This window comes from Penaeus vannamei, chromosome 21 (genome assembly GCF_042767895.1).
Source record: "Penaeus vannamei isolate JL-2024 chromosome 21, ASM4276789v1, whole genome shotgun sequence".
Lineage (NCBI taxonomy): Eukaryota > Metazoa > Arthropoda > Malacostraca > Decapoda > Penaeidae > Penaeus > Penaeus vannamei.
The window spans coordinates 21654667-21679666 of NC_091569.1; the positions used below are offsets into that span (position 1 = coordinate 21654667).

Genomic DNA, 25000 nt, shown 5'->3' on the forward strand with positions numbered 1-25000 from the left:
CCCAGCGCCTCATACGCAACCAGGAGGCGAGACTGCAGCGCGAGAACGACCTCAAGAACACCACAGACCTGTCGGAGAAACTGCAGCTGTTGCGGAACATCAGCATGGGCTCGCAGGTGACGGACCTGGAGGGGCTGGCGGACGTGCTCAAGACGGAGATCACGGCGTCGCTGGCCGTCATCATCGACACCATCGTGAACAAGTACGTGCAGCAGAGGAAGCTCCTGACCAAGCAGGCCGAGGTGGCCGCCGAGCAGCTCAACCGGGACATCGCCTCGCAACTCATGGAACGGTCCCGCTCCCCCAGGTCACAGAAGATGCCCGACCGCATGCCCCCGCAGATGCCCCGGGTCAACGGCATCCCCAACCCCCACGGCCCCCTCAACCTCTCGCCCTACCCAGGTAGCGAAAACGCCCTCAACCTCAACCACCTCCGCCCCCCTCTCTACAAGCCCCCCCACGGGTTCTTCCACGGCAACATGCCCCCCATGGGCGGCATGATCCCCACGGGCCAGACGTCGCCCTACGGCGGCCTCGAGCCCGAGCAGGACGAGGCCCTCCCGCTGGTGGTCACGCCCAAGAAGAAGCGCCATAAGGTGACCGACTCTCGCCTCACGCCCCGCACGGTGGGTCGCCTCCTCGAGGACTTCCCGCGATACGGCCCCCTGCCCTCGATGGGGGGAGGCGGCCCCAACTCCCCTCGCAACTCCCCGCCTCCGCCTCCACTTCACCACCCACATCAACGCCCTACCTCCTTCCCACAGCCTCCACCTCTTCTGCCAGTCTCACTGCCTACCTCCGTAGCCATCCCCAACCCCTCCTTACACGACACGGGCCTTTTGTACCCCAACTATTACGGGCATCGGTCGTCACCTCCCATGGACCGGCGCGAGGAGTCTCCTGCAGGGCCTCCGCCTCCTCACCCGCACCCTCTCCTGCACCCGGCGCTGCTGGCGGCAACCTCACCTGACTCCTTCTCCCGCTTCCTCCACGGAGGCGACCACGACCGGGCATCAGACTGCTCGCCCGCCGACACACACTATGATGGAGTCCAGCCTACTATATCCTTTTATGCAGCTGAACGTAAATATCCAGTGATTGTGTTTTTCTCTATTTTATCCATTTTTTTATCGGTGTTTGCTTCGCAATTCAGTGGCTTGCATTTAATTTTTCCAGTCTCCACATCTCATCATCACCATTACTGCTTTTCTTATCATCAATCGTAGCGTTAGGCCCCAGCATGTCATAGGCCTACATCCCGTTCCAGTTGTGTTCCTCATCACCTTCACTTCCACCTTTGTGACTTCTCATCTCAGTCTTCTCCACTTTGGCAAAATTATGTTATTCCAACCCGCGAGTGTACATTCCCTGTCACGCAAATCTGTGTTGACATACATCTCCATTATACTAACACTAGTGCCGTGTCACGCATGTCGACACCAACACAGCAGCGCAAAGTTGTTGCTCATGTCAAGCTCTCACTTAGGTTTGTGTCATCTTTCCCCTGAAGGTCCTCTGTCCAAGTCCCGTTTCTGTCGCACTTCTCTCAAGTCCCGTAACACATTGCTTCTTCGCCACGAACACCATATCCTAGTGATAATACAAAAATAAGTGAAGTAGACCGAAAGAGAGAGAAAAAACAGAAAGAGAAATCAAAACAAACAGACTCACGAGTCCATATGACACACACGTGCAGAATATGTTTATCTGTTTCGCCTCCCCTCTCTCTCTCCCCTTCTCCCCTCGCCCCCTTTCCCCTCGCTCCCCGCCAGCTCTCCCTGCCACCCACACTTCCCTCCCTCAAACGCCGGGCGAGGGGGAGGGGGAGGGGAGGGGGGCAATCGATATTAAGGCAAAAGTAACTCGCTGGAATATACACAATAGCCATGTGCGATGACGTGTGTTTTTGCCTTTTTGTAACTTAGCATTTTCTAGCGTCCTTGCTCTTCGGAAGAGTTTGTTGTTGTTGTCACTTTACCCATTTGAATGGGTTGACACCTTTATTAAGCTCGTCTCAGGTGTCACGCCCCGTCACACTGGATTACACACGCCGTATCACGCCTGTCACGTTAAATTAGGCGCAACGGTGTTACACACCTTTGCCAGTGCTCAAGTGGTTCACACTCTACATCACACTCGTCACACTTATGGAACCACATGCTGTAACGCCACGTGGCCTCGTGGGCAAAGGGAAAAGCAGGTCGCACTATATCAAATCAACTAAGTAGGCACGTCACTCTAAGGATGTCATTCTGAGAAAAAGATAGTCTACCTTCAGTTCAACTTCATGTACATCTTTTATAACGTGGACTCGTCATCACTTGTAAGCTAGCTCATATAGAGGACAGATAGAGACGGGGGCACTGTCACCCTTTTCCTCTTCCTCCACCTTCTCCTCTTCGTCTCCACCAGCCCCCTGCCCAATGCCCATACCCGGACACTTATCAGTACACCATCAGAGCTGCGTTAATCTCTCTCCCGCTTTCCTGTCACCCTTTCAGGAAGTGGGTGCCCGCATTCTCTTTGTTTCCGTCACCTCCATCCTTTTATCACAGTCTTTCCTTCTCCGCTCTCTCACTTACTTTTCTTTTCTTTGTGATGGTCAGTTTGTGTTGCATACACACACGCATATAACTCCTTTTAAGTTCTGTATGTGATTTTTGTTCATTTCTACGTTCGTTTGATTACATTTACTGTGTATCTATCTTAGCACGTCGTAATTATAACATCTGTCGTGTATTTTGCTTTATATACTTTGCCAAGTCAGGTTAGGTGAGAGATAGGACCTTGTTGCGTGACCAATATATCCGGCCCTCACTCTTGTTAAAAAGACGTAAATATTTCTTGTTTCCCCTCACGATTGTAATGGTCGAAGTCACGTGTTAAATTTTCTGTCACGAAAGCTAAGAGCCAGTCCACCCTCCCCACCCACCCCCGCTCCCTCCCCTCCCCCGTCCCCTGCCAGCTTAGGTTGCAAGTTGTCATGCTATATCTCGAACCATCGCTCGTGACAGTTATGGGAATCTAATGTTTCTTTCCTTCTCCGCCTCTCCCCTCTCAGTCTTAATCCTGTGATTTCTCTCTCTCTCTCTCTTTCTCTTTATGTCTCGTTCTGTCTCACTTCTCTTTCTGTCTTTTTCCTTTCCTTTCCCTTTTCTATCTTTTCTAGATATATCCTATCACTCTCTTAAAAAAATCTTCATCTCTTAAGTCTCAATCCATCTGTATATCTATCTTTTTCCCTATCTCTCATTTTCTATCTCTCTCTATCTATATCTATATCATTCCTCTCTCTCTCTCTCTCTCTCTCTCTCTCTCTCTCTCTCTCTCTCTCTCTCTCTCTCTCTCTCTCTCTCTCTCTCTCTCTCTCTCTCTCTCTTGCTTTTTGTCTCTCTCTCGCGCGCCGCCGCTCTCTCTCTCTCTCTCTCTCTCTCTCTCTCTCTCTCTCTCTCTCTCTCTCTCTCTCTCTCTCTCTCTCTCTCTCTCTCACCTAAATCTCTCTACTCTCGCATCTCTCTCTCTGTCTCTGTATCCCCCTCTTTCTCTCTCTCTCCATCTCTCTACCTGTATCTCCCTACCTCTCTCCACCTATATCTTTCCCTTTCTATCTCAAAATCTATCAAAACTATCTAACTCTATCTCGGCGATGGTGATATTCCACTGTAATTGTGTGTGCCCTTTCTATCTCTTCAGATAGAATACAAAACCATTCTGCAAATCTCAACATGATTCAACCCTCTCCCCTCACTGATGGTTGGAATTCAAGTACGTATATATTTTTGGCTTAGAACACAATTACATCTATGTATATTTTTTAGGCATGAACATTGACACGTATGCATAATTTTTCCCAAAGCTTTTTTCTCTCTCTCTCTCTCTCTATTTTTCTTTGGTTTGTCTCTCTTTTCTTTTTCTTTGGTTGTCTCTCTATCTATCTATCTCTTTCTCTCTCTCTCTCTCTCTCTCTCTCTCTCTCTCTCTCTCTCTCTCTCTCTCTCTCTCTCTCTCTCTCTCTCTCTCTCTCTCTCTCTCTCTCTCTCTCTCTCTCTCTCTTTCTCTTTACTTTTGGCTTCCTCCTGTTTTCTCTCCTTGACATCTCATTCAGAAGTTACTGATTGAAAAGTGAGAAGAGAGAGAAGGAAAGAGGAAGGCAGGAAGAGAGAAAGGGAGAAGGGGGGTTATAGGGGAGGCGATTGGGGGAGCAAAGGAGGAAGTAGCTGGACAAGTCCTGGGGGGAAGGGGGCCAGAGGAAGAGGTAGAGGGGGAAGAGGAGGGGTCTTGACTGACCTACCGCAGGGGTATAGGGTAGGAACCGGAGGAGGGGGTGAGGGGGGGATGTCCTGGAGTCGTGGCGGGAGGTCGTGATGCCTTAAAGCCAGGGTGGCCCAAATTAAGCATGTAAGCGGCGGCGAACTGTCATTAGGCACGTGCGTGTGTGCAGGGGGGCGGCCTCATATGCGCAGCTGACATAAAACTGCCTTAAGGCGTGCATTCAGGGTGTCGATGCCTGCTTCAAACAAACAAGCAAACCAAACGCTTAATAATATATCTCTCTCATATCCCTCTCTACTTCTCTCTCTCTCTCTCTCTCTCTCTCTCTCTCTCTCTCTCTCTCTCTCTCTCTCTCTCTCTCTCTCTCTACTCTCTTTGATGTATCTATATGTCTATTTACCTATCTCTCCCACTTTTGTCTATCTCTATTTTTTCTCTCTCAAATCCCTACTAGTCTCTCTCTCTCTCTCTCTCTCTCTCTCTCTCTCTCTCTCTCTCTCTCTCTCTCTCTCTCTCTCTCTCTCTCTCTCTCTCTCTCTCTTTCTCTCTCTTCTCATGTATCTATTTGTCTATTTACCTATCTCTCACTTTATCTATCTCTATTTTTTTTCTCCTATTAGCTCTAATAGTCTCTCTCTCTCTCTCTCTCTCTCTCTCTCTCTCTCTCTCTCTCTCTCTCTCTCTCTCTCTCTCTCTCTCTCTCTCTCTCTCTCTCTCTCTCTCTCTCTCTTTCTCCTTTCTTTTCCCCTCTCTGCCTCTTCTCCATTACACCTCCCGCGACAGCTACGAACTTAAGTGCGGTCGTGTCGCGTGAAGCAGGTGTCGCGTGGCGGGAGAATCACCCGTTTGGGGAGGGAGAGGGTGAGAGGGTGAGAAGGAGAGAGAGAGAGAGAGGGAGGAGGAGGAGGAATAAAGATATGGAAAGGAAATCGGGGGAGTTTTTTCTTCTTTTCTTTTTGTTTTGTTTTTCCTCTTATTTCTTCATCTTCCATCTTCTAATATGGTCGTCCTCTACTCTACCCTTTACACTCTTCTCTCTTCTCTCTCCTGGCATTTCCCATTCTCCTCTCTCCACATCCCTCCCTCTTCTTCCCCCTCCTTCCCTCCTCCTCCTCAGCCTCACTTCCCCTCAGGGATATCGGGCCAATTGATATACATACGTTACTTCCGCGTCGAGTGAAAAAGGGGTTGAGGGCGGCGGGCGTGCGGCGAAGAGACAAGATTCGACCTTAAGTAGTTCATGGGAATGGTGGAAGGGGGGGGAGAGGTCGTCCTAGATACGGTTTTTATTCTTTATTGCTTTCTTCCTTTCTTTCTTCCTTTTTTTCACTCGTTCTTTCGTTTTCTTTTTTCTTTTTTCGCCGCATCGGCGATCTCCGTTATCATGTTTTCAATCTTCATTCGCCAAGATGTCATAGTCACAGAGAGGGACTTGCCTGCTAGGAGTCAGACAGATGTTAAGGTTCCTATTATTTCCTTTTCTCCTTCTGCGTCTTCCTTTTCTCCGGTTCTTGTCCTCCTGCGCCTTCCTCCTCAATGAAAGGTCATAGCAAAGCCAAGCCGACCGGGCCGCCGACACCTGCGAATACGCACACTTGTAGCTACCAAGCCACCTGCCGCGGCTTGACCCTTCGGCCAAGGCATCCGAAAGGTGGAAATCGCCTGCTGGCTAATTATTCACACCTGCGAATGACACAGTGCCGATGAAGACGCTCCGAATGGCAGCTGAAGGGCCAATTTCGCCTCCGTCCCACTCCTCCCTCTCCCTCTCTCTGTCTCCTTCCTCTCCCTTCCCACTCCCCCCACTTCCCAACAGCCCCCCCCCTCCCCGCCCAAATCCTCGGCGTCCACATCTGTACTAATTCGGTGATTCATTTCTTGAGGCCGCGTCACTGAAGCACTGGCGAACACTTGAGGAAGGCGATTTATTTCATTCTGTGTCCTCTTGGTCGCTTCGTCAATTTTTGCCTCATCATCATTATTATTAAGCAGTCGTAAAAATTATAGCTTTCTTAATTGACCGAGTGATCGAATTATTTATTTATATAATTGTTTTGATTGGTACGGCTCTATTTTGTCTGTCCAAGTAGCACCTCAAGGGGGCAGGTCAGGAAAATCTTCCTCTGTGTATCCTTCCTTTCTCCCTCCTTCCTCTTCCGTCTCCCCGCTTCCGTTTCCCTCCTCTCCCATCTCCCCATCTCTCCTTTCCTTTCCCGTCTCGTCCTCCGTCTTTTCATCCCCCTTCTCTCATCTCGACTCTCTTCTCTCCCTTTTCATCTTCCCTTCCCACCTTCCCTTCTCTCCTTCTTCCATCTCCCCTCTCCTTCCCCTTCCTCCCCTCTCCCTTCCCCTTCCTCCCCTCTCCCTTCCCCTCCCTCCCCCTTTCCCCTCTCCCCCCCTTCCTCCCCTGCCCCGCTCGCGCGCTGCACAAAGAGAGGGCCCAATAGCTCAGGCCGGAGAGCGGGTCGTGACGCAGGTAATCTTAAGGGATCCGCAGCGCGTCGTGGTTAAGCTGCGGATAATCTCGGGTAATCTTGACACAGGCGGAAGTTGCGAAGGGGGAGGGAAGGAAGGGGAGGGGGAGGGCCTGGCCGAGGGCGAGGGTGGCCAATCGCATGGGGGAGGGGAGGGGAGGGGAGGGGGGCCGAAAAGTCTCGAGGATCTTCCATCTCGGCCTCCTTCATCCTTGATCTCCTTTGTGTCTTTCTAGCTTTCATCTCCATCTGTCTATCAGTCCCTTTCGCCATCTATCTATCTATCAATCCCTTTCTCTCTCTATCTCCCTTCCTCTCCCTCGCTCTCCCTCGCTCTCCCTCTGCCGCCGGTATCAGACCGAAGAAACTCCCCTCCCCCACGCCCTCCCGCTACAAGGGAAGTGGTTGTCCAGCAAGATACACAAGAGGATCAGTTTCGTGATTTGTGGCTCGACGATCCCTGTAAGGTTTCCGATCCTTCTCTGGTGTCGCCACGATCCCCCACTTGCGGTCCGCCGATGTCTGCTCGCCGAGGCCACACTCCTAACTTCCTAATTGGATCGGAGGTCGAGCTAAGATCTTATTTGGCGCCAGAAACCTTGCAACAGACACTCTGATTCGTCGGGATTCACCCAATCAGCTTCGAAGGCCTCCTCGCTCTTGCGGCGACTTCCATTTTTCTTTCCTGCCTTTTTCTCTTTGTCTACTAGAAAGCTGAAGTCAGTTGGTGCGAAAGGACAGTCTTTAATTTTTTTAATAAAACTCAAAAATCGTCCCCGAAGTCGAGTCCACAAGATCCCATTCAAGCCAGAGGCGAAGCTTGGCATCCAAACACAAGTCAGCGAGCGTGGCAAGGAATCGCATTCCTTCCCAGACTTACAACTGATACCTAGAGACCAAACTGCCCGATGAAGCCCTAGAGTGAAAAAAGCTTTATGTTTATCCACAATCTGAAGATGATTATAGCCTTCGCCTCCCTCCCGCCTTCCCTCCTCCTCGCCCTCGTCCTTCTCCCGCTCGATCTCCACCGCCCACGCCCGCGCCAACTTGCATTACGACAAAAGAGCAATCAGTCCAAGCACGCGAGCGATATTTCCGAAAGAATGAAGACACCTTCAGGCCGTTCCATAAAAAGCAAGCCCCCAGCCCGGGTCCTCGGGCGCGTGTCGTGGCGGGGGGCGTGTCCAATCTCAAGAACGGCCGCGTCTTGGAGGGCCCGGCCTAGAGGCTCGCACGACACGGACCTGCTCACTTGCTGATTAATTTCTCAATTATTCATGGCTAACTGGCCAATTATCTCATTACCCGGGCTCTGATGGGCACAGCGCCCTGAGCAGCCGCGCTCTGATTGTTATGTGACAATTGTTCCCATATTGAGCGGGTGCCTTTATCTCTCTCTCTCTCTGTCTGTCTATTCATCTGTTTGTGTCTGTCTGTCGACGTTCACATCATTGCATGATATTCGTTGTTATTTGATAAAAGGTCGTCTTATCTTTTTCCCTTCGTCTTCTCTCTCTCACATGATTTAGTTTTCGCTCTTTCTTCTTTCTTCAAAATGCTCCACTGCCTATTGTGTGACCGTAGAGAAATTTGGTTATTGTACTAGTGTTAAAGATAGTTCATGAAATATATCTGTTTATAGAACACTTGTTCCCCTGCTTGTTAATTCATGAATCATATTTAAGCAACACCAGAAATCATGACCCATATAGTCACTGAATCCACTGCTAGACCTTAGGAAAACTTAGGCCCTGACATTGCGAAGCATACACGCTTGATAAACATCTTCCCGCTTCCGGCGTCGGCTCTCTCGCGGCGCAGGAAACCGGGAGATGGTTACCAGTTCCCTTGTATGGATCGCTCGCGGTCCCGTGGCACCCGTGGTTTACACCGTGGTTTTTTCCTTAACTCCAGCGCACTCCAGCACCCTGACGCCGATGCATCTACGCAAAGCCAAGCTCATGTTCTTCTTCGTCCGGTATCCCTCATCTTCGGTGCTCAAGACTTACTTCCCGGACATTAAATTCAACAAGAACAACACAGCGCAACTCGTCAAGTGGTTCTCCAATTTCCGGTGAGTATTCAAAGTGGCGTTTTTTCGCGTAGATTTCTCTTCTCTCTTTCCGTCGCAGCCCATCTGTGACTCGTGGGCTGGCGTTTGTAGGCTTTGGTTATTTATTCATTCAGGTATTTCTGATTAGGCTTCTTAGGGTGCAACACTCATTATCAAAACCCTTTTACACTCCTGTCGGACGTCGTTACTTGGGGTTTATAGTCTTGCAAAGCAAAACTCGATCCCTTAGCCGTTGACCCAGGCATTAAACAGCTGTTAAGGAATCGAATCCTTTATACATGAGGTGAAAGGCAGACATCAGCGAGGGAAGGGAGGGAAGAATGAGAAGAAGGAAGGGGTAAGAAAGAGAATGGGAGAGTGAGAAGATAGAAGAAGGGATAGAGGCATATAGAAACGGACGAGGAAGAAAGAAGGTAGGAGGGAGAAGAACAGGAGAGAGAGAAAGGAGAGCCGGGAAGGTGCATGCCGTCTTGTAATTTTCTTGTAACGACTCCCGTTCTTGGTGGATCGCCTCGACGGTGCAAAATTGATGCCAACCCGACAATTATATCCTCAGCTCTGATACCTGAGCCGACGGTAGGGGGGGCTCTTGAGAGGGGGTAGGAGGGAGAAGAAGAAAGTGTAGGAGGAACCAGGAATGGAGAGAGAAGGAGAAGGGGAAGAAGTAGAAGATATGACAAGATTGAGAGGAGAGTGTGTGTGTGTGTTTGTCTGTCTGTCTGTCTCTGTATATGTGTGTGTGTGTCTGTCTGTCTCTGTATATGTGTGTGTGTGTCTGTCTGTGTCTGTATATGTGTGTGTGTCTGTCTGTCTGTCTCTGTATATGTGTGTGTCTGTCTGTCTGCCTCTGTATATGTGTGTGTCTGTCTGTCTGTCTCTGTATGCGCGTGTGTGTAGCCCCCCTACCGTGGTACAGCAGCGCAAATTAGTCTCACATTTCCTTAGAGGCGAAAGGAGGCGAGGGGAGAGGAAGGGAAGCGAAAAGAACCTAGTGTGCCGTAATTAATTTGAATTAATCATAATCGACGACGTTTGTGTCAACAATGATTATCGAGGTGATCATTTGTCTTCTCGGAGCATTCCCTGTGTTCCCGCGCGCAAGGCTTCTGAAGGAGGGGGATTGATAGAAGAAATGATGAAGATGGGAAGCGGGGTGAGGATGAGAGGAGGAGGAGGAGGAGGACGGGAAAAAATGCATCAAAAAAGGAACAACCCAAATTCGACAAGAAGATTGAAATAAAGGGTATAACACGGAAAAAGAAGAGGAAGAAATTCCGAGACATGAGGGAAAGAATGAGAGAGAGAGATAGCAGGAATTAGGGAGTGCTTGCGAGAGAGAGAGAGAGAGTGAATGAGTGTGTGAGTGTGTGCTTGCGAGAGAGAGGGACACAGTGCTTGCGAGTGAGAGGGAGAGTGCTTGCGAGAGAGAGAGGGAGAGAGAGTGCTTGCGAGCGAGAGTTAGAGAGCGCGGAGGAAGGCCCAGGTCCGATCGCTCCTCCCCCTCGGCGCGCCCGGCCGCGAGTGGCGCGGCGCCCCCGGAGGTGGGCGGGCCAAAACAACAATTACCATGGTAACACAGGCAGGCCCACTCGCAGCCCGAACGCATCTCCGACCAGTGTAAGAAGGAAAACGCGGATAGAAGAACGGCAAATAATTAAAAGAGGGGGAAACAAAAGTAAAAGCGATGGCGAGTGTTTAATTAATGCAGGATACTGGGCCTTCGGGCTGTGTGAATGTTGAATCAAGAAGGGGAACCAGCGGCTGCTTCCCCTTGCCTTCTGCTGCGCCTACGGACTCTGCTTCCCGGCCTCCTCTCTCTCTCTCTCTCTCTCTCTCTCTCTCTCTCTCTCTCTCTCTCTCTCTCTCTCTCTCTCTCTCTCTCTCTCTGTCGTTCTCGCTCTCTTGCACTCGCTCGCTCGCCTACTTGCGCCTTCGCCTGTGCATTCCTTCTCTCCTCGCCTGCTTCTCTCCCTCCGCCGCCCTTCGCCGCCCTCCCTTCCCTACCTCACAGTACCACCAAAGAAACACTCATTAACAGGTAAATCTCCCTCTCCCCCTCTCCCTTTCCCACCCTCTCCCTCTCCCTCAACTCTACAGGGCTCTCTTAAGATCATTTCCTCGGCCTCTCCATCCTGCTCGCTATCGACTACCCGTTGCTGTGCTGCATGCAACCTCTTGAGCAGCATCTGGAGCGTGCACACGACCAACGCCGCTCGCCCCTCGCCCCTTTCGCTCCCCCTCCTCTCTCTCTCTCTCTCTCTCTCTTTCTCTCTCTCTCTCTTTCTTTCTCTCTCTCTCTCTCTCTCTCTCTCTCTCTCTCTCTCTCTCTCTCTCTCCCCTCTCCTCTCCCCCTCCCCCTCTCCCCCCCTCCCTCCTCCCTCTCCCTCTCCTCTCTCCTCTCCCTCTCCCTCTCCCTCTCCCTCTCCCTCTCTCTCTCTAATCTCTTCCTCTCCCTCCTCCCTTCCCTTTCCTGTTTTAACTCCTACACTATCATCATCTCCCTCCGCCCCCCCTCGTTCGCCCTCTCTCCCCTTTTCCCCCGATGCTGCAGCTGCTAATGCTTGTGTGCTGCTGATGAGGCTGATGCTGATGATGCCTTGGGAGGAGGGTTCAGTTTGAAGCCTTTTCTTTCTTTCTTTCTTTCTTTTTTAAATATATTTATGATTATTTGTTTATTTATTCTAATCTCTGCGCTCCACCCACCCCCACTGCTTTGGAAAATATTCTACCTCATTATTTTCTTTCTCTCTCCCTCCCCCCCTCCCTCCGTCCTTCCTCCCTCCCTCCCTTCTTCCTCCAACAGAAACCGGTATCTCGAAGTGGTAGTTGTCGCGACCCACTTTCCTGTGTTATAGCGGTGTTTTAGGTATCAGTGGTGGTCTAATGCGGGCATGTGTCGGAAGAACCAATATTGACTCTCAAGAACATAAATAGAGAGAGAGAGAGAACGAAAGAAAGAGAGAGACAGTGAGAGAGAGAGAGAGAGAGAGCGAGAGAAATTCTTCCCCCACCCGTTGCATATTGCATTGCATTTGCCCGCAATCAGTCCTAAGAAGCACTCCCATCCTCGCACACACTCCTTTCCTCCCCTCTCCTTCCTCTCCCCTCCTCCCTCACGCCTCCCTCCCCCTCCTTCATCTCGTCCCCCTCCCCTCACCTTCCTCCTCCTCCCCTCGCATTCCTCCTCCTCCTCCTCCTCCCCTCACCTTCTCCTCCCCTCGCCTTCCTCCTCCTCTTCTCTTTGCCCCTCTCTTTTTAACTGCCTTATCCCCTCACCCGTGTCCCACTTCGCTCTTCAGAACATTTTCCTGTCGATTTTTTAATGTTCTCGAGAACAACTGATGAACACCAGTTCCGTGAGGCTTCTCCTTTTTTATGTTATTTTTTTCTGCGCTCTCTCTCTCTCTTTCTCTTTCACTCTCACTTCCTCTCTCTCCCTGCCTCCCTCCCTTCCTCCCTCCCTCTCCCTCCCCCTCCCTCCCCTCCCCTCCTACCTCCTCTCTCTCCCTCCCTCCCTCTCTCCCTCTCCCCTTCTCCCTCTCTCCCTCTCTCCCTCTCCCTCCTTCTCCCTCATTTCCTCCCTTCTTACCTCGGTCTCTTTCCCCTCTCGAGTTTACCTGAGTTTACCCAAGACTACCTCCGGCTCCCCCCCCCCCCCTCCTCCTCCGGCTGAATGAAGCAAATAGTAGTCATAGGCTAATCTCTCTCTTTAAAACACGTGCATTTATGTGCAGATTCTGAACGCGCTCGAAACGAGGGCGTGTGAGCGCACACGCACGCCCAAATGCGCATTTTTTTTAACCTTGCCGGTGCTTCATTATTGCATTTTTTGTTTTTGTTTTGTTATTTATTATTTATCCTTTGTTATTTTTGTTATTTAGTTTTTTATTCGTCATCTTTATCATCACCATTATCATCATTATCACTGCTTTTTAATATTTGTTGCCATTGATATCATGCTAGGTGAAAATACAAGTCATTCACCCGTTAGGCTGATTGTGCAAGCAATAACAGGGAGATCAAGATGTAGGCCATGTTTGCACCCCCCCCCTCATCCCCTCCTTCCTTCATCTCCTTTCTCCTCCTCCCCCTTTCTCTCTTCTTCCTTTTCCCCTTCCTTCCCACATCTTCCCTTCCCCGCTCTACTCCTCCCCCTCCTTCTTCCCTCTTTCTCACCTTCTTCCTTCTTCCTTCTTCCTTTCCTCCTTCGTTCCCACATCTTCCTCTTCCCCGCTCTACTCCTCCTCTCCCCCCCTCCCCCTCTCACCCCACGCCCACACCCCTTTGATAACACGTCATGAAGTGGGCGGCGCTGTGTTGACTTGAGCTCCGTTCTCAGCCGGAACAAAGGGGCTCACAGGAGGCGAATGGCCGTCGAGGCGTTGGCGGCCCCTTGCTGTGGCACCGGATTTTTGGCACTCCCTCTCCTTCGGTGCCATCGGCCTCCTCCTGTTTTCTTTCCATCCCTATTACCTTTTCCGTGTTTCTTTTTTTCCCCGTTCGTATTCTTCGCATTCCGTCTCCCTCTCTTCTCTTTGAATTCCCTTTTTTTCCCACATTCACATCTCATCGCATTCGTTTTTTGTTTTTTGTTTTTCCTTTTCCTCTTCTTTTTCTTATCATCCTCTTCCCTTTCCCTTTCCCCTCTTCACTCCCGATGTCATTTCGGAAATGTGCATAGAGCTGCTGAAGTCCTGGGCTGGGGGGGGGGGCGTGGGGGTCTGATCAGGTCATTTAGCGTCGTGTTTGTCCAATCGATCCTCCGCCTTCGTTGTAAGACCAGGTATTTAGATTAAGAAGGAAAGGACAAGGCGAGCGCGCGTTTGTTTACACCTCTCGTTAACCTGGAAGATATTTTACCTGAGCCGATCTTCGGGTGGGGGGAGGGGGGGACGGGAGGGGAAGGGGAGTGTGCCGGGCGTGTGGGAAGGGTGCGGAGGGGTGGGGAAGGGGGGTGGGGGGTTGATCGAACAGGTCGTTTAATCGTTAAGCTACGATAATCAGCCTAGTTGCTCGCTCCACTCAAGGAAGGTGCGGTTGGATCACGCGAAGAGCCAGCACACGGAAGGCGCTGACGGAAGACGCCTGGCGCTCTCTTGCTCGCTCTCTCTTTCTCTCTCTTTCTATTTTGCATTCTCTCTCTCTCTCTTCCTCTTCCCTTCCTCTCTCTCTCTTTCTCTCTCTCTCTCTCTCTCTCTCTCTCTCTCTCTCTCTCTCTCTCTCTCTCTCTCTCTCTCTTTTCTCTCTCTCTCTCTCTCTCTCTTGCATTCTCTCTCTCTCTCTCTCTCTCTCTCTCTCTCTCTCTCTCTCTCTCTCTCTCTCTCTCTCTCTCTCTCTCTCTCTCTCTCTCTCTCTCTCTCTCTCTCTCTCTCTCTCTCTCTCTCTCTCTCTCTCTCTCTCTCTCTCTCTCTCTCTCTCTCTCTCTTCCTTCGCCGTTCAACAGGTCATGCTGTATCCTATGGAAGTCACGTGACGGGCGTGGGGTTCCTGGCGGCGGCGGTGCAGCAGCGGCAGCGTTTTTAATTAGGGTCTCGGGCGGGGTGCAGCGCTCGAGAGGCAGCGCCAGTGTAAACTCAATCTCGGGGCGCGAGCAAGACATGTCAAGTGTCATATCGCGAGTCTTATCAGGGCGCGGGCCTCTTATCGGCGTGATTAAGGCAGCCAGCGTCCACTCTGTCTATATATCTAATGAGTCCAAGGTTTGTATTAACGCGGGCGGACGGGGGAGGAGGGAAGCTAAGGGCCACATTCCCGTTGCATCTCAAGGGGATTTCGACGATGAGGAGATCGAAGGCCGCGGCTTGCTCTCGGGGCGGCGTGCGTACGTGCGTGCGTGTACGTGTGTGCGTGCGTATGTACGTGCGTAAGACAGAGCGAAAGCTTTCGGCGATGAGGTTGACGCTTCCTTAATGAATATGAATACAGCGCAGTGGGTAAAAAAAGCAACACGGAAAGAATGTCGGGAAACTGACCATCACTTCAGCCTTTCTCGCCCCGAACGCCTTTCCCTCGTCTTGTGGCGGAGGAAAGGAGCCGAGGCACGCTGCAATTGCAAGGCAGCGGCTCCAGCATCTCGCGAGCAGGAAGGAGGAGCGGGAGGAGGGAAGAGGCAAGTTGCTTTCTGCGGTCCTCCCCCTGTGACTTCATCTCCCTCTCTCCCCTCTCCCCCTCTCCCCCGCGCTTCAGTCTTTACCCTCAGGCTTTAATCTCATTTTTGGCGTCTCTAATTGAACCCCCTCGCTACTAGGCTTTGATGATCAAGCAAAAAGTGTCTGTAGCTACAGTGCCTCTTCCCTCCCTCCTTGCCTTCGTCTCTCCCTCGATCTCCCTTTTTCTCTTGCCCTATTCTTGTGATTTCCGTCGGAAGGCGGCGGCGATGGGCTTGCAGGCGGTCGGTCCGTTTTATCAGATCCCTCTCTCTCTTTCTCGTTTATCGCGGTATGCTTTCTCTTCTACCTTCTTTCTTCTTTTTTCTCTCACTTTCTCTTTCTCTCCGCCCCCCCCCTCCTCTTCCCTTCCCTCCTGTCTTCATCTTCCTTCCTCACCCACCCACCCACTTCCTCTCCCGCATCCTCACCCCTACCCCTATCCTCTCCCCCCCCACCTTCCCCCATTCTCCTCTTCCCCCTTCTCCCTCCTTCCCCATCCTTCCCCCTTCCCCCCTGTTGTCATCGTCCGCAAAAATCCCAGAAAACTTTCAATCTTTCCCCCATTGTAGACTCTTTGCACAGTGCAGTTTAGCCTGTCTTACTCCCGTCCTAATTACCGCTAATCGTATCGGCATGTAGGGGAATCAGTGGAGTCGTTCGGATAGAAAATCGATGGCCGGACCCCGAATTCCCGCTCTTGGGCACCCGCGGCGGAGGGGCGCTTTTGGCTTGCACCCGCCGGGAAACTGCTTGCGGTGTCGTAGGGTGGTTTAGTATGCAAGGCTATCTTATTATTGGTCCCTTTGATGTGTCGCGCGGGCCAGAATGCAGCGGGGATTGGCGGGGGGCGGGCGGGGGCGGGGGAGGAGGAAGAGGAAGGGGGGGATTCTTGGGGATTGCGGGCGGCGGGGGCGGAGGAAGGAGTGGCGTGGGGGGAGAGAATGCACTGGTGACGGGGAACAGAATACTCATTAGTTTTTATAGATAGATAGATAGATAGATATGGTAAATAGGATTAAGAAGGTAAATTGATCTTTTTTAAAAAATCGATCCATTTACGAACGAACATAAAAAAGGAATGCACACCCTCATTACGGAAGAACGAAGAAAAGAACCCCCCCCCCCTGCCCCCTCTCGAGAAAGCAGAGAATCCCGACCGGCAGCCGGCCCTCTCTTTTTTCTCTCTCCTCCACGAAGCTGCATTGCCGCTTCTTGGAAATTTAATATGTGATCACCGGAGGGCAAGAGCGGAGTCTGAAGACACGGTTGCGTCTTGGGCGAACCCTTGAGGCGGCGCATTCTCCTTCAGCCGGGGAGAAAGTGGGATGCACAAAAGAAGCTGTGGGGAGTCAGGCTCTCGGATTGATTTCTTCTGTCTTCCCCCCTCCGTCTCTCTCTCTCTCTCTCTCTCTCTATATCTCCCTCTCTCTCTCTCTCTCTCTCTCTCTCTCTCTCTCTCTCTCTCTCTCTCTCTCTCTCCTTCACACTCCTTTCCCTCCCTTTTTCATCTCTCTCACTCCTTCACACTCCCTCCCTCCCTCTTTTTCCTCCTCCCTCTCCCTCTTCTTCCTCTCTCTCCAACTCCCTCTTCTCCCTTCCTGCCTCTCTCCCTCTTCTTCTTCCTCTCTCTCGCTATCCCTCTCCCTGTTCTTCCTCTGTGTCCCTGTCCCTCTTCTTCCTCCTTCTCTCTCTCCCTCTCTTTCCTCCGAGCCAAGCGTCTGGAGGAACAACTAATCCTCCCCGTGTATGCTTTTCTCTCTAATGCTTATCGCTGTAGAATCATAAACGATCGTGTGTCGCATTATTAATCGTCTTCAAACACTTTGTTTCCTTGCCTCCCTCTTGCTTCCGCTTCTCTCTCTCTCTTTCTCTCATTCTTATTCTCACATTCTGTCTCTCACTCTCATTCTCGCATTCTCTCTCCCTCTCTTTCTTTTTCTCTTTTGCATTCTCTCTCTCTCTCTCTCTCTCTCTCTCTCTCTCTCTCTCTCTCTCTCTCTCTCTCTCTCTCTCTCTCTCTCTCTCTCTCTCTCTCTCTCTCTCTCTCTCTCTCGCTTCCCTCTCTCTGTCTCTGTCTCTCTCTCTGTCTCTCTCTCTCTTTCATTCTTTTGCTTTCTCTCTTCTTAGCTAATCTTTTCTTCCTTTGTCTTTTCTGGACACGACTTTTTTGTTCTCTCTCTATTTGTCTCTCTGTTCGTTTCTTGACTTTCTCTTACTCTTTTTCTCTCTCTTTCCTTACCTCCCGTTCTGACTAGGTTTTTCTATTTCCTCATCTCCTCTTTCTCTTCCCCCCGTCTCCTTCACCCCCTCCCCCGCCCCCGAAAGCACACTTCATTTAAATGCATTGCCCCCCACCCACCCACCCTCCCCCGTGAACACCCTCCAGGCAGTGTTAATTCTTTCGTCCAATTTCTTTTTATTTTTCTCTCCATTTTTTTTTCTTTTTTACTCTGCTTTATCTCCAGTCTTTCTTTCCCCCTCTCCTCTTCTTCCTCCTCCTCCTCCCCTCTTCTCCCCGTTCTTGGCATCAGACTCTCTGCTTCACCCATCTATTCTTTCTTTCTCACTCTGATCTTTCTTTCTCTCTCTCTCTTTCTATCTACCCATCTCCTCCTTCTTCTCTCTCTCTCTCTCTCTCTCGTTCTTTCTCTTTCTCTTCTTTTGGACCTCTCTCCTGCACCCTTCTCCCTTGAGGACATCCTTAAGGGTTTCATTCTCTCTAAGTTGCCGGTCGCTGTTTTCTTTTTCCTTCGCTTCTCCTGCTTTCCCGCCTCTTCCTCCTTCTCCCTCCCCCCCTCCCCTTCCTCCTTCTTCCTCTCCTTTCTTTCCCGTCTTTCTCGAGGCGGTTTCCTCGTCTCGCCTTTCCAAACGAAGTAGAGAATAGGGAAAGGAAAGAAGAAAGAGAGAGAGAGAGAGAGAGAGAGAGAGAGAGAGAGAGAGAGAGAGAGAGAGAGAGAGAGAGAGAGAGAGAGAGAGAGAGAACACGGAAGAAGACTTTCCGAACGAGGCACACGGCCCCATAGAACGGCGTCCGGAAGTCACGTCACGGGCCGGATGAACAGTTCACGGGCCTGAATTATGCAGGGCTGTGGGGCCGGCGCGGTGGTCGTCGCTCAAGCAGAGGAAGGAGGTGGTCGCCTTGTATAACGGGGGGAGGGGGGAGGGGGAAGGAGGACAGGGAGGAAGGCAAAGAAGGCGGGAGGAAAGTAGGGGAAGAATAGGAGAAAAGGAGGGAGAGGGAGAAGGGATGGGAGGAGGAAGGGAGAGAAGGGAAGGAGGGGAAGGGGTGAGGAAGATGGAGTGAGAGGGAGAGAGAGCCACAGCTTCCATAACGAGCCGGTGATTATCGTACTGCCGGCAACACGGAGGTCCTCACAACCCTTCTACTCCGGGGTTTGTCAAGCCGTACGGTAAACTTCGATTTTTTTCTCTCTCTCTTCTTCTTTTTTTCACTTTTCGTTTTTTATGATTCATTTTTCATCTTGGCTCGTTCTCATCAAGTTTTCTTTAGCGTTGATTGGTCGCGAGTCGGGCTGGTTTAAGAGGGGGAAACGGCGGGTAATTATGGCAGAGGAACGAGCTTGTTAAATAATCAGCCTTGACACGGATAATGAAGAGAGAGAAAAAATATACACACAGGAAACTGATGAGAGAAGAAAAATAGGAACGCCGCTTCTTGAGTTTACAAAGGCTAGTCAGTCATCTTGGTCTCCCCCTTCTAAGATCCTGCTTGAGTTATCGAGTTTTATAGAAGTATCAAACTGCATCGCCTTAAAGATCCTGTGTATAAAAGAAGGGGCGTCGGGGGGGGGGGGGAGAAGAAATATATTAGTTGGCACTGCTTCATCTCCCGGGGTTCTCGTAATGAAAAGTGGCGTCTTGGGACCGTAGAGTTTTTCCGCCTTTTCCCCCAACGGCCATGTTCAGACTGGGAAAAAATCACTTCATGACCACTTCCTCACCTGCGACAAAGCCGAAGCGGCGGCGAAGGGACGACCCAGACGACCCCGGCCCGAACGACCCGCCCAAAACGAGGACGACAACAGCAAAGGCTTGTTAGCGCAGCCCCTGACAGCGAAATCCAGAAGCAACCTTATCAGGCCTCCGAGATTTCTTACTCCTCATTAACGTTGGCTCGCCACATTTCACATTCAAGTTGGCATTAGATTTATATGGACCAAATTGCCCTCCGAGGAGTCGTTTAGGGTTTAGCCCCGGCATCTCCGACCTTATCTGCGGCCTCGTTAGCCTAATTAACACATATTTTTGACGAAGAGGAGATCTGCGTCCCGCTGTTTACACGCTCGTAGATGCTCTCCGCCGCCGGCGATTTGTTCTCGATTTTTTCCCGGGCTTTTTCTCCTCTCGCGATCCTTGCGTCGTGTTTTTACCCTCGCGCACAGATAAGGCCCTTCCCGCTCCGCTCTCATATGTATATGCATGCGTACATGTTTTCATACAGACATGCGTACACACGTACGTAAATATATATTGCACAGATATAACTAAGAGCGGGCGATCTTTCGAAAGAACGCGCGGGCGCCGCCCTACCCGAAACAAGCAAGCAAAGAAACCCCGCAATTGCGACCACGAAGAGGCTCATTTATCACACGCTTTTTCACCTTCCGCGCGCCCGCGCGCCCCGAGACTCTAGTGAGACTTAACCTCCGCGTACAAATGGCAGCTGCGCGGGACTCATAAATCTGAGCAATTAGGTTAAGTCTCTCTGCCTTACGAGACGGGCGCGGGCTGCGGCGCGGGCGGCCGCCCGGGATGTGCATTTCGCTGGAGGAGGCGGGGGGTGGGGGTGGGGGGGTCGTGCAGCCTGCTATTTCGTGGTCGGCAAGCTGTGTCGTTCGGTTCCTTGGCGGGCGGCTTTGTCTCGCCGCCCGACTTGCTCTGTAGCTGTCAGCTGTGTGTTCAGTCTGCCTTTGCTCCTCACTGTCGACAAGGCAAATGAATGATAATTGCAAACGAATCAACAAAAACTAATTGATCGGTTGCGTGTGACGTCATGAGCGCGTAGGGGGGTGGGGGGCGACGAGTGTAACGGTCTTGTTCTGTTTGATTATCATTGTGCGGGAGAGGGGGGAGGGGAGAGTAAAGAAATACATGACACAGCTTTCTTCTGTAAGATGCATATTCACCTGTATTTAAAGTCGCCGAATACGCTGTAATAGATGTTTAGTAATAAGGAAATGGTCGTTGGGGAGGGGGGGGGAGGCAGACCACGTGTACATTAGACAAAAGAGAATTCATGAATCTATAGATAGAAGACATAGAAGTGGCGTATAAACTCCTTTTGATTAGGAATAGTTTTCTTTATGTACACTCTCATACATGCACAGCATAACCGTTTGAGGAGAGAGGAAAAGAGGAAAGGCATTTTCTCCTTTCCTTTTTGTCTTGCTCATTGGCTTTCGCCTCGTGCCTCTGTCGGAGGTACGGGCTCCCGCATGGCGCTTTCGTAAGGCTGTTTTCTGACCCCATTATTCCGTTGGGTGGAGGTCGCCCGGGTATGTTTGCTGGGAGCTTTTCCTTTGTCGTCGGGCTGCGTTTGTTCTTTGTCCCACTTAGTGTCTTTGGTTTTAACGCAATTTTATTGTCGGTCGTAAATGCGCTCTGTGAATTAAGATTATGATCTTAACACGATTTTATTTTAAATCGTAGATCACGTACACTCTGTGAATGAAGATTCTGGTCAGGAGTAAAAGGTTATATGTGTAGATGCGCTTAGGAACGTTTATCAGGTATTATCCAGAGATTAGGCGCTTTGCAGTAGCCCCGGAGAAGACTAACGTTTGTTTCTTTTGTCCGCAGGGAGTTCTATTACATCCAGATGGAGAAGTACGCACGGCAAGCCATCAGCGAGGGCACCAAGTCAGCCGACGAGGTGGTCGTCAACATGGACGCTGAGATCATCCGCGCGCTGAACCTCCACTACAACCGCAACAACCACCTCGAGGTTAGTAGTCGTCTGATGCGGTTGCTTGGTCGCCGATGGCCACGATATTCTTGGTGCTAGAGTGTTTACATCATTTTGTCGCTGTTATTGCCAGCCTTGCCTTGAGCATCCGAATGCCCTGGAACTAATCTGGATCTCTCCTTGTTCCCAGCAGATCCCGGAGCACTTCCGGTACGTGGTCGAACAGACGCTGCGGGAGTTCTTCAAGGCGATTCAGGAGCAGAAGGACCAGGAGCAGTCGTGGAAGAAGGCCATCTACAAGGTGATCGCGCGGCTGGACGAGCCCGTGCCCGAGTACTTCAAGTCTCCGACCTTTCTGGAGCAGCTGGAGTAGCGGCGCCCGCCAGCCCCGGGCGGGCCGCCGCCAGGATTAGTGCCCGCAGCCGGTGGCACCAGCTGCCTCAGACGCAGCCCCGACACCAGCTGCCCCTTCGGCAGCACCACCTAGAAGATAGAGATTCTGTATATACCAGTGACTGAGCAGCCTAAGGCTGGACTATCAGAGGAAGACATGTTCAAGAGAAGGCTAAGATGGAGGACTGTTATATGGGCATTCTTTTATTATTATCATGATACAAATATTGAAGGTGCATGTCTCAAATTTTGTCCAAATGTTCTAGCCTTGATTTATTGTGAATATCTATGAGACAAAGCATTTGTGCCTTTCCATGCCTTCCAGTAACAATGATGAGATCTTTCCGACAGCCCAATGTACCCAATTTGTATATAGTTTAGTTCTGTTTCCCTTGTTTTGGTTGAACCTCGTGCCAGAGGAAGAACTGTGAACCCGCGGCCATGTGAGCCCACCTGGGCGCTGCTGCCATAGCCCCGACCACCGGCCAGGACCCTCTCGGGGGCCCCTTACCTGGTGTCGGGGCCCCCTCCCTCCCCTCACACCCTCGCCACCGGGGGCTCGTCCCCCTACTGTCTGCACCGCACCTCTCCTGTGCGCGCGCCCGTCCGCGCGTACGAGTCTCCTAGTCACTTGCTAGCTACCCAGGTCCTAGTTTTATTTTTAATCTTGTTTTATTTTGATTTTTTTGCACTGATTCTCAATTAAGGCTCCTAGTTCTAAGTCATGCATGTAGGATAGTTGTTGATGGTGGTTCAAAGTTACCAATTTAAAATAGCAAACCACACAGTCAAGCCCATTCGCTCCATAGTCTGGCCCCAGGTGCACGCGCTGGCCGGGCCCACAGCGGGCGGCGGCGGCGGCGCCCCTGTCCTCGCAGCCACGCCCACAGTACAAGAGGACGTCGCTGGCCCGCCCGCGCCCGCCCCCTTCCCAAAGCCCCCCCCCCCTCCCTCCTCTCACCACAAGAAGGCAATACCCCAAGTCACAGACACTTGCTCACAACCACCTGTGCTAGGCGAGCATAAGACAAACCAAAGTGGCCTTGCTTTGTGGTGGTCGTTAACTCTAAGTCTGTTACATAACCCAAAAATTAAAAAAAAAGTACGACTGCAAGAAGACATCGTATGTGAGATCTAGTCACATTAATGAATCTCTGGTCACGCGAGGTTGCTGACCAAAGGCATAATCAGTTCCCTATGTTGAGAAACCAGACCCAAAGGACGTATATCAAAGCGATCTCGGATTCGGAGATCTGAACTAACCCATTTTCCTTGTTTTCATTTTCCCGCGTAGTGCAGTCTGCTCTACTATCAAACCTCCTCTTGCAATGGTCATGGGGTCTCTTGTTTTTAGAAGCTGTAGATAGAAAACCTCTCAGAAGAAAGAAAAATGTCTATCTCGGAGCTCTTCACTCATGCAATTTATTTCTTATTACAAAACCAAAAAAAAGACACGAACAATTATATTATCATGTCAAGACAAAAACAAATGTATTAGCAGAAGTCACAAGTGGATTTTTGTTGGTGTAGTCCAGTTGGTGTAGCTTCCCCTCCCTCGTCATATTTCCCGCGTTATAGCGTCTACACTGAAGACCCAGCTGTTTGGTGTTTGTCTGTCAGTGTAGGAGGGGAATCTCCACCACACTCAGTACAGTTCAATGTTCTTTGTCAGTACAGTTGTGTGAACATGCAGAGGTAGTTGGCAGTGTGTTGTCTCTGGCAGGCTATTACGCTCATGTTCCAGGTTATTAATTCATTTGTTCTTTTGTATTTGCTCTTATATACGCTATTCAATGCCATAGACAGTACATTTACAAGACATCATGGTAATAATGCTTTTCAAACCAAAAAACTTTGGTGCTAAATGTACAACCGTGTTAATCGTCTGGTACTTCCATTTAGGCGTTTGTATCACACTCCAGACGTAGTTTGTGTGGGTCAGTAGCGCCTGTGGCAAACTGCACCGCGGCTCAGAGGTCACGCCCTCCCAGTTGACCTCGGCAGTTGCTCGACACCGGTGGAGTAGGCCTACACAGCTACGGCACTTGCGCAGGCGCGGCGGCGGAGCCGACAGAGATGCCTGTTTCTGTGGGCCGCGCCGCGCCCAGCAGAGATGCAACACCGCTGTTGGCGTCGGTATCTGCTGTCAAATGTAGACCTGTACCAGAGATGTCAACAAATATAGGCACCTTAGAGATGGGTAGTGATGTGATTGCTTTTGTATGAGGATTGTTTCCCTATTGATCGTGAACTTTAGTCTTTTTGATGCTATATTTTCTTAAAATCAAATTTTAAAAGTTTTTAAGGCGATTATATGCATTCCATACTCTCCTCGTGGACTCTAAAATACCTACTTCTTTCTGGCGTTCTCCATTTATTTTATTTTATTTTTTACTACTAACCCCCAGCTGACCGGCATACGGGTTAGCCGCAACCAAACCAATGTTTTTTTCCAGTCTAGTCCATACCTTAGAGTGTAAAAGAACAGTTAAGTGTTTGCTTCCTGAAGCTAGTTTGTAATGAGGTCCCGCCCGACAGCGCCGTCGGCCTCCGTCGGCGGCCAGTCACAGCGTCGGGGGGCCGTGGTTGAAGTATTCCATAGTTATTGAATCAGAGCTATTCCATGTTTGATTTGATGTTACATGTTCTCTCCCAGTTCAACTACAGGCTTGTTGTAAACGTTGATGATGCTATTGATGTCCATTCCCTCAACACGCTGTGTGTTGGGCGACTGAGCAATCTAACCTGACGCAGGCCCGGCGGCGGCTACGTCTCTGCCGCCGCGGCGGCGCAGGCCCGGATTGGTTACTATATTTCTGGTGTTTATGAAGCACTGGTTCTGTGGGGACAAACTGCAGCAGCAGGCACAACAAGACCAAACCGAAGGCAAAATTATTTAGTATAAAGTTTGTGGACCCCTACCCCCCTCCCCCTCCCTGTCACTTGGTGCTCTAACCCCACACAACGGTCGCATGGTGCCAACACAGCGCTCGCAATGGTGCCAACACGAGGGGGGTCGCCCACCTCCAGACGGGCGGCCTCCCCCCGTTTGAAGAACTGCCTGACTCCAAGCACCCGCGGCTGCAACAGAAGCCATCATTGTACATATTCCCGGCGCCGCGGCCTCGTGCCCGGCGCCACCAATACCCACCTCGGCCTCAAGCGGCGTGCGAAATCTATTTAAAAAGAAGGAAACTAATGCACGCTCGCACGCACGCCGCGGCCTGGTGCCTCCCGGGTTGGGGTTCAGACACAAACTTTCCACACAAAATTTAACGCAGTTATCAACAGCACTAACCAGTAGGGGTCGCTCAGAAAACGTCCACTGTTTTAAGTGCCTTGGTCTCACATTTCGATAGAGAGCGGCCCCGTTTTCTTACTAAGAGTCTCCCCGCGGAACCAGTTCGCTCTTCAGCATTCCATGTGAAGTGTTGATTTAGACCAATAGAAGCTTTTTCAGTTTCTGTTGGATTTATAGCGAGACAAAATAATGGTTTAGTTTCTAAAGATAAAAAAAATTGAAAGTTAATTTATTGATTTATTATTTAATATGTGCACCTAGCATTATGTGTTTTGCATATATAACATATATTCAATTATTATAGAATGTAATAGTTTGTAGACATAAATACGATTCAAAGAGAATTCTGTTGCATTATTTCAACCCCCTTCTTGTGAGAGTGAAATGAATGATAATGGGACACTGAAAAAA

At 50.6% G+C, this 25000-nt stretch overlaps 1 protein-coding gene across 1 annotated transcript in view; it reads left to right on the forward strand.

The window, feature by feature from the left end:
* The window catches only part of pros (homeobox protein prospero), a 25990-nt gene extending 1057 nt beyond the window's left edge, over positions 1-24933 (forward strand). Inside the window, 5 exon segments of the mRNA XM_027372121.2 lie at positions 1-1083; positions 3694-3765; positions 8661-8820; positions 20790-20934; positions 21089-24933. The exon segment at positions 1-1083 is cut by the window's left edge and continues 1057 nt beyond it. Of these exon segments, the coding sequence (XP_027227922.2) occupies positions 1-1083; positions 3694-3765; positions 8661-8820; positions 20790-20934; positions 21089-21268 (1640 nt within the window). The 3' untranslated portion in view covers positions 21269-24933.
* Positions 24934-25000: the final 67 nt, after the last annotated feature.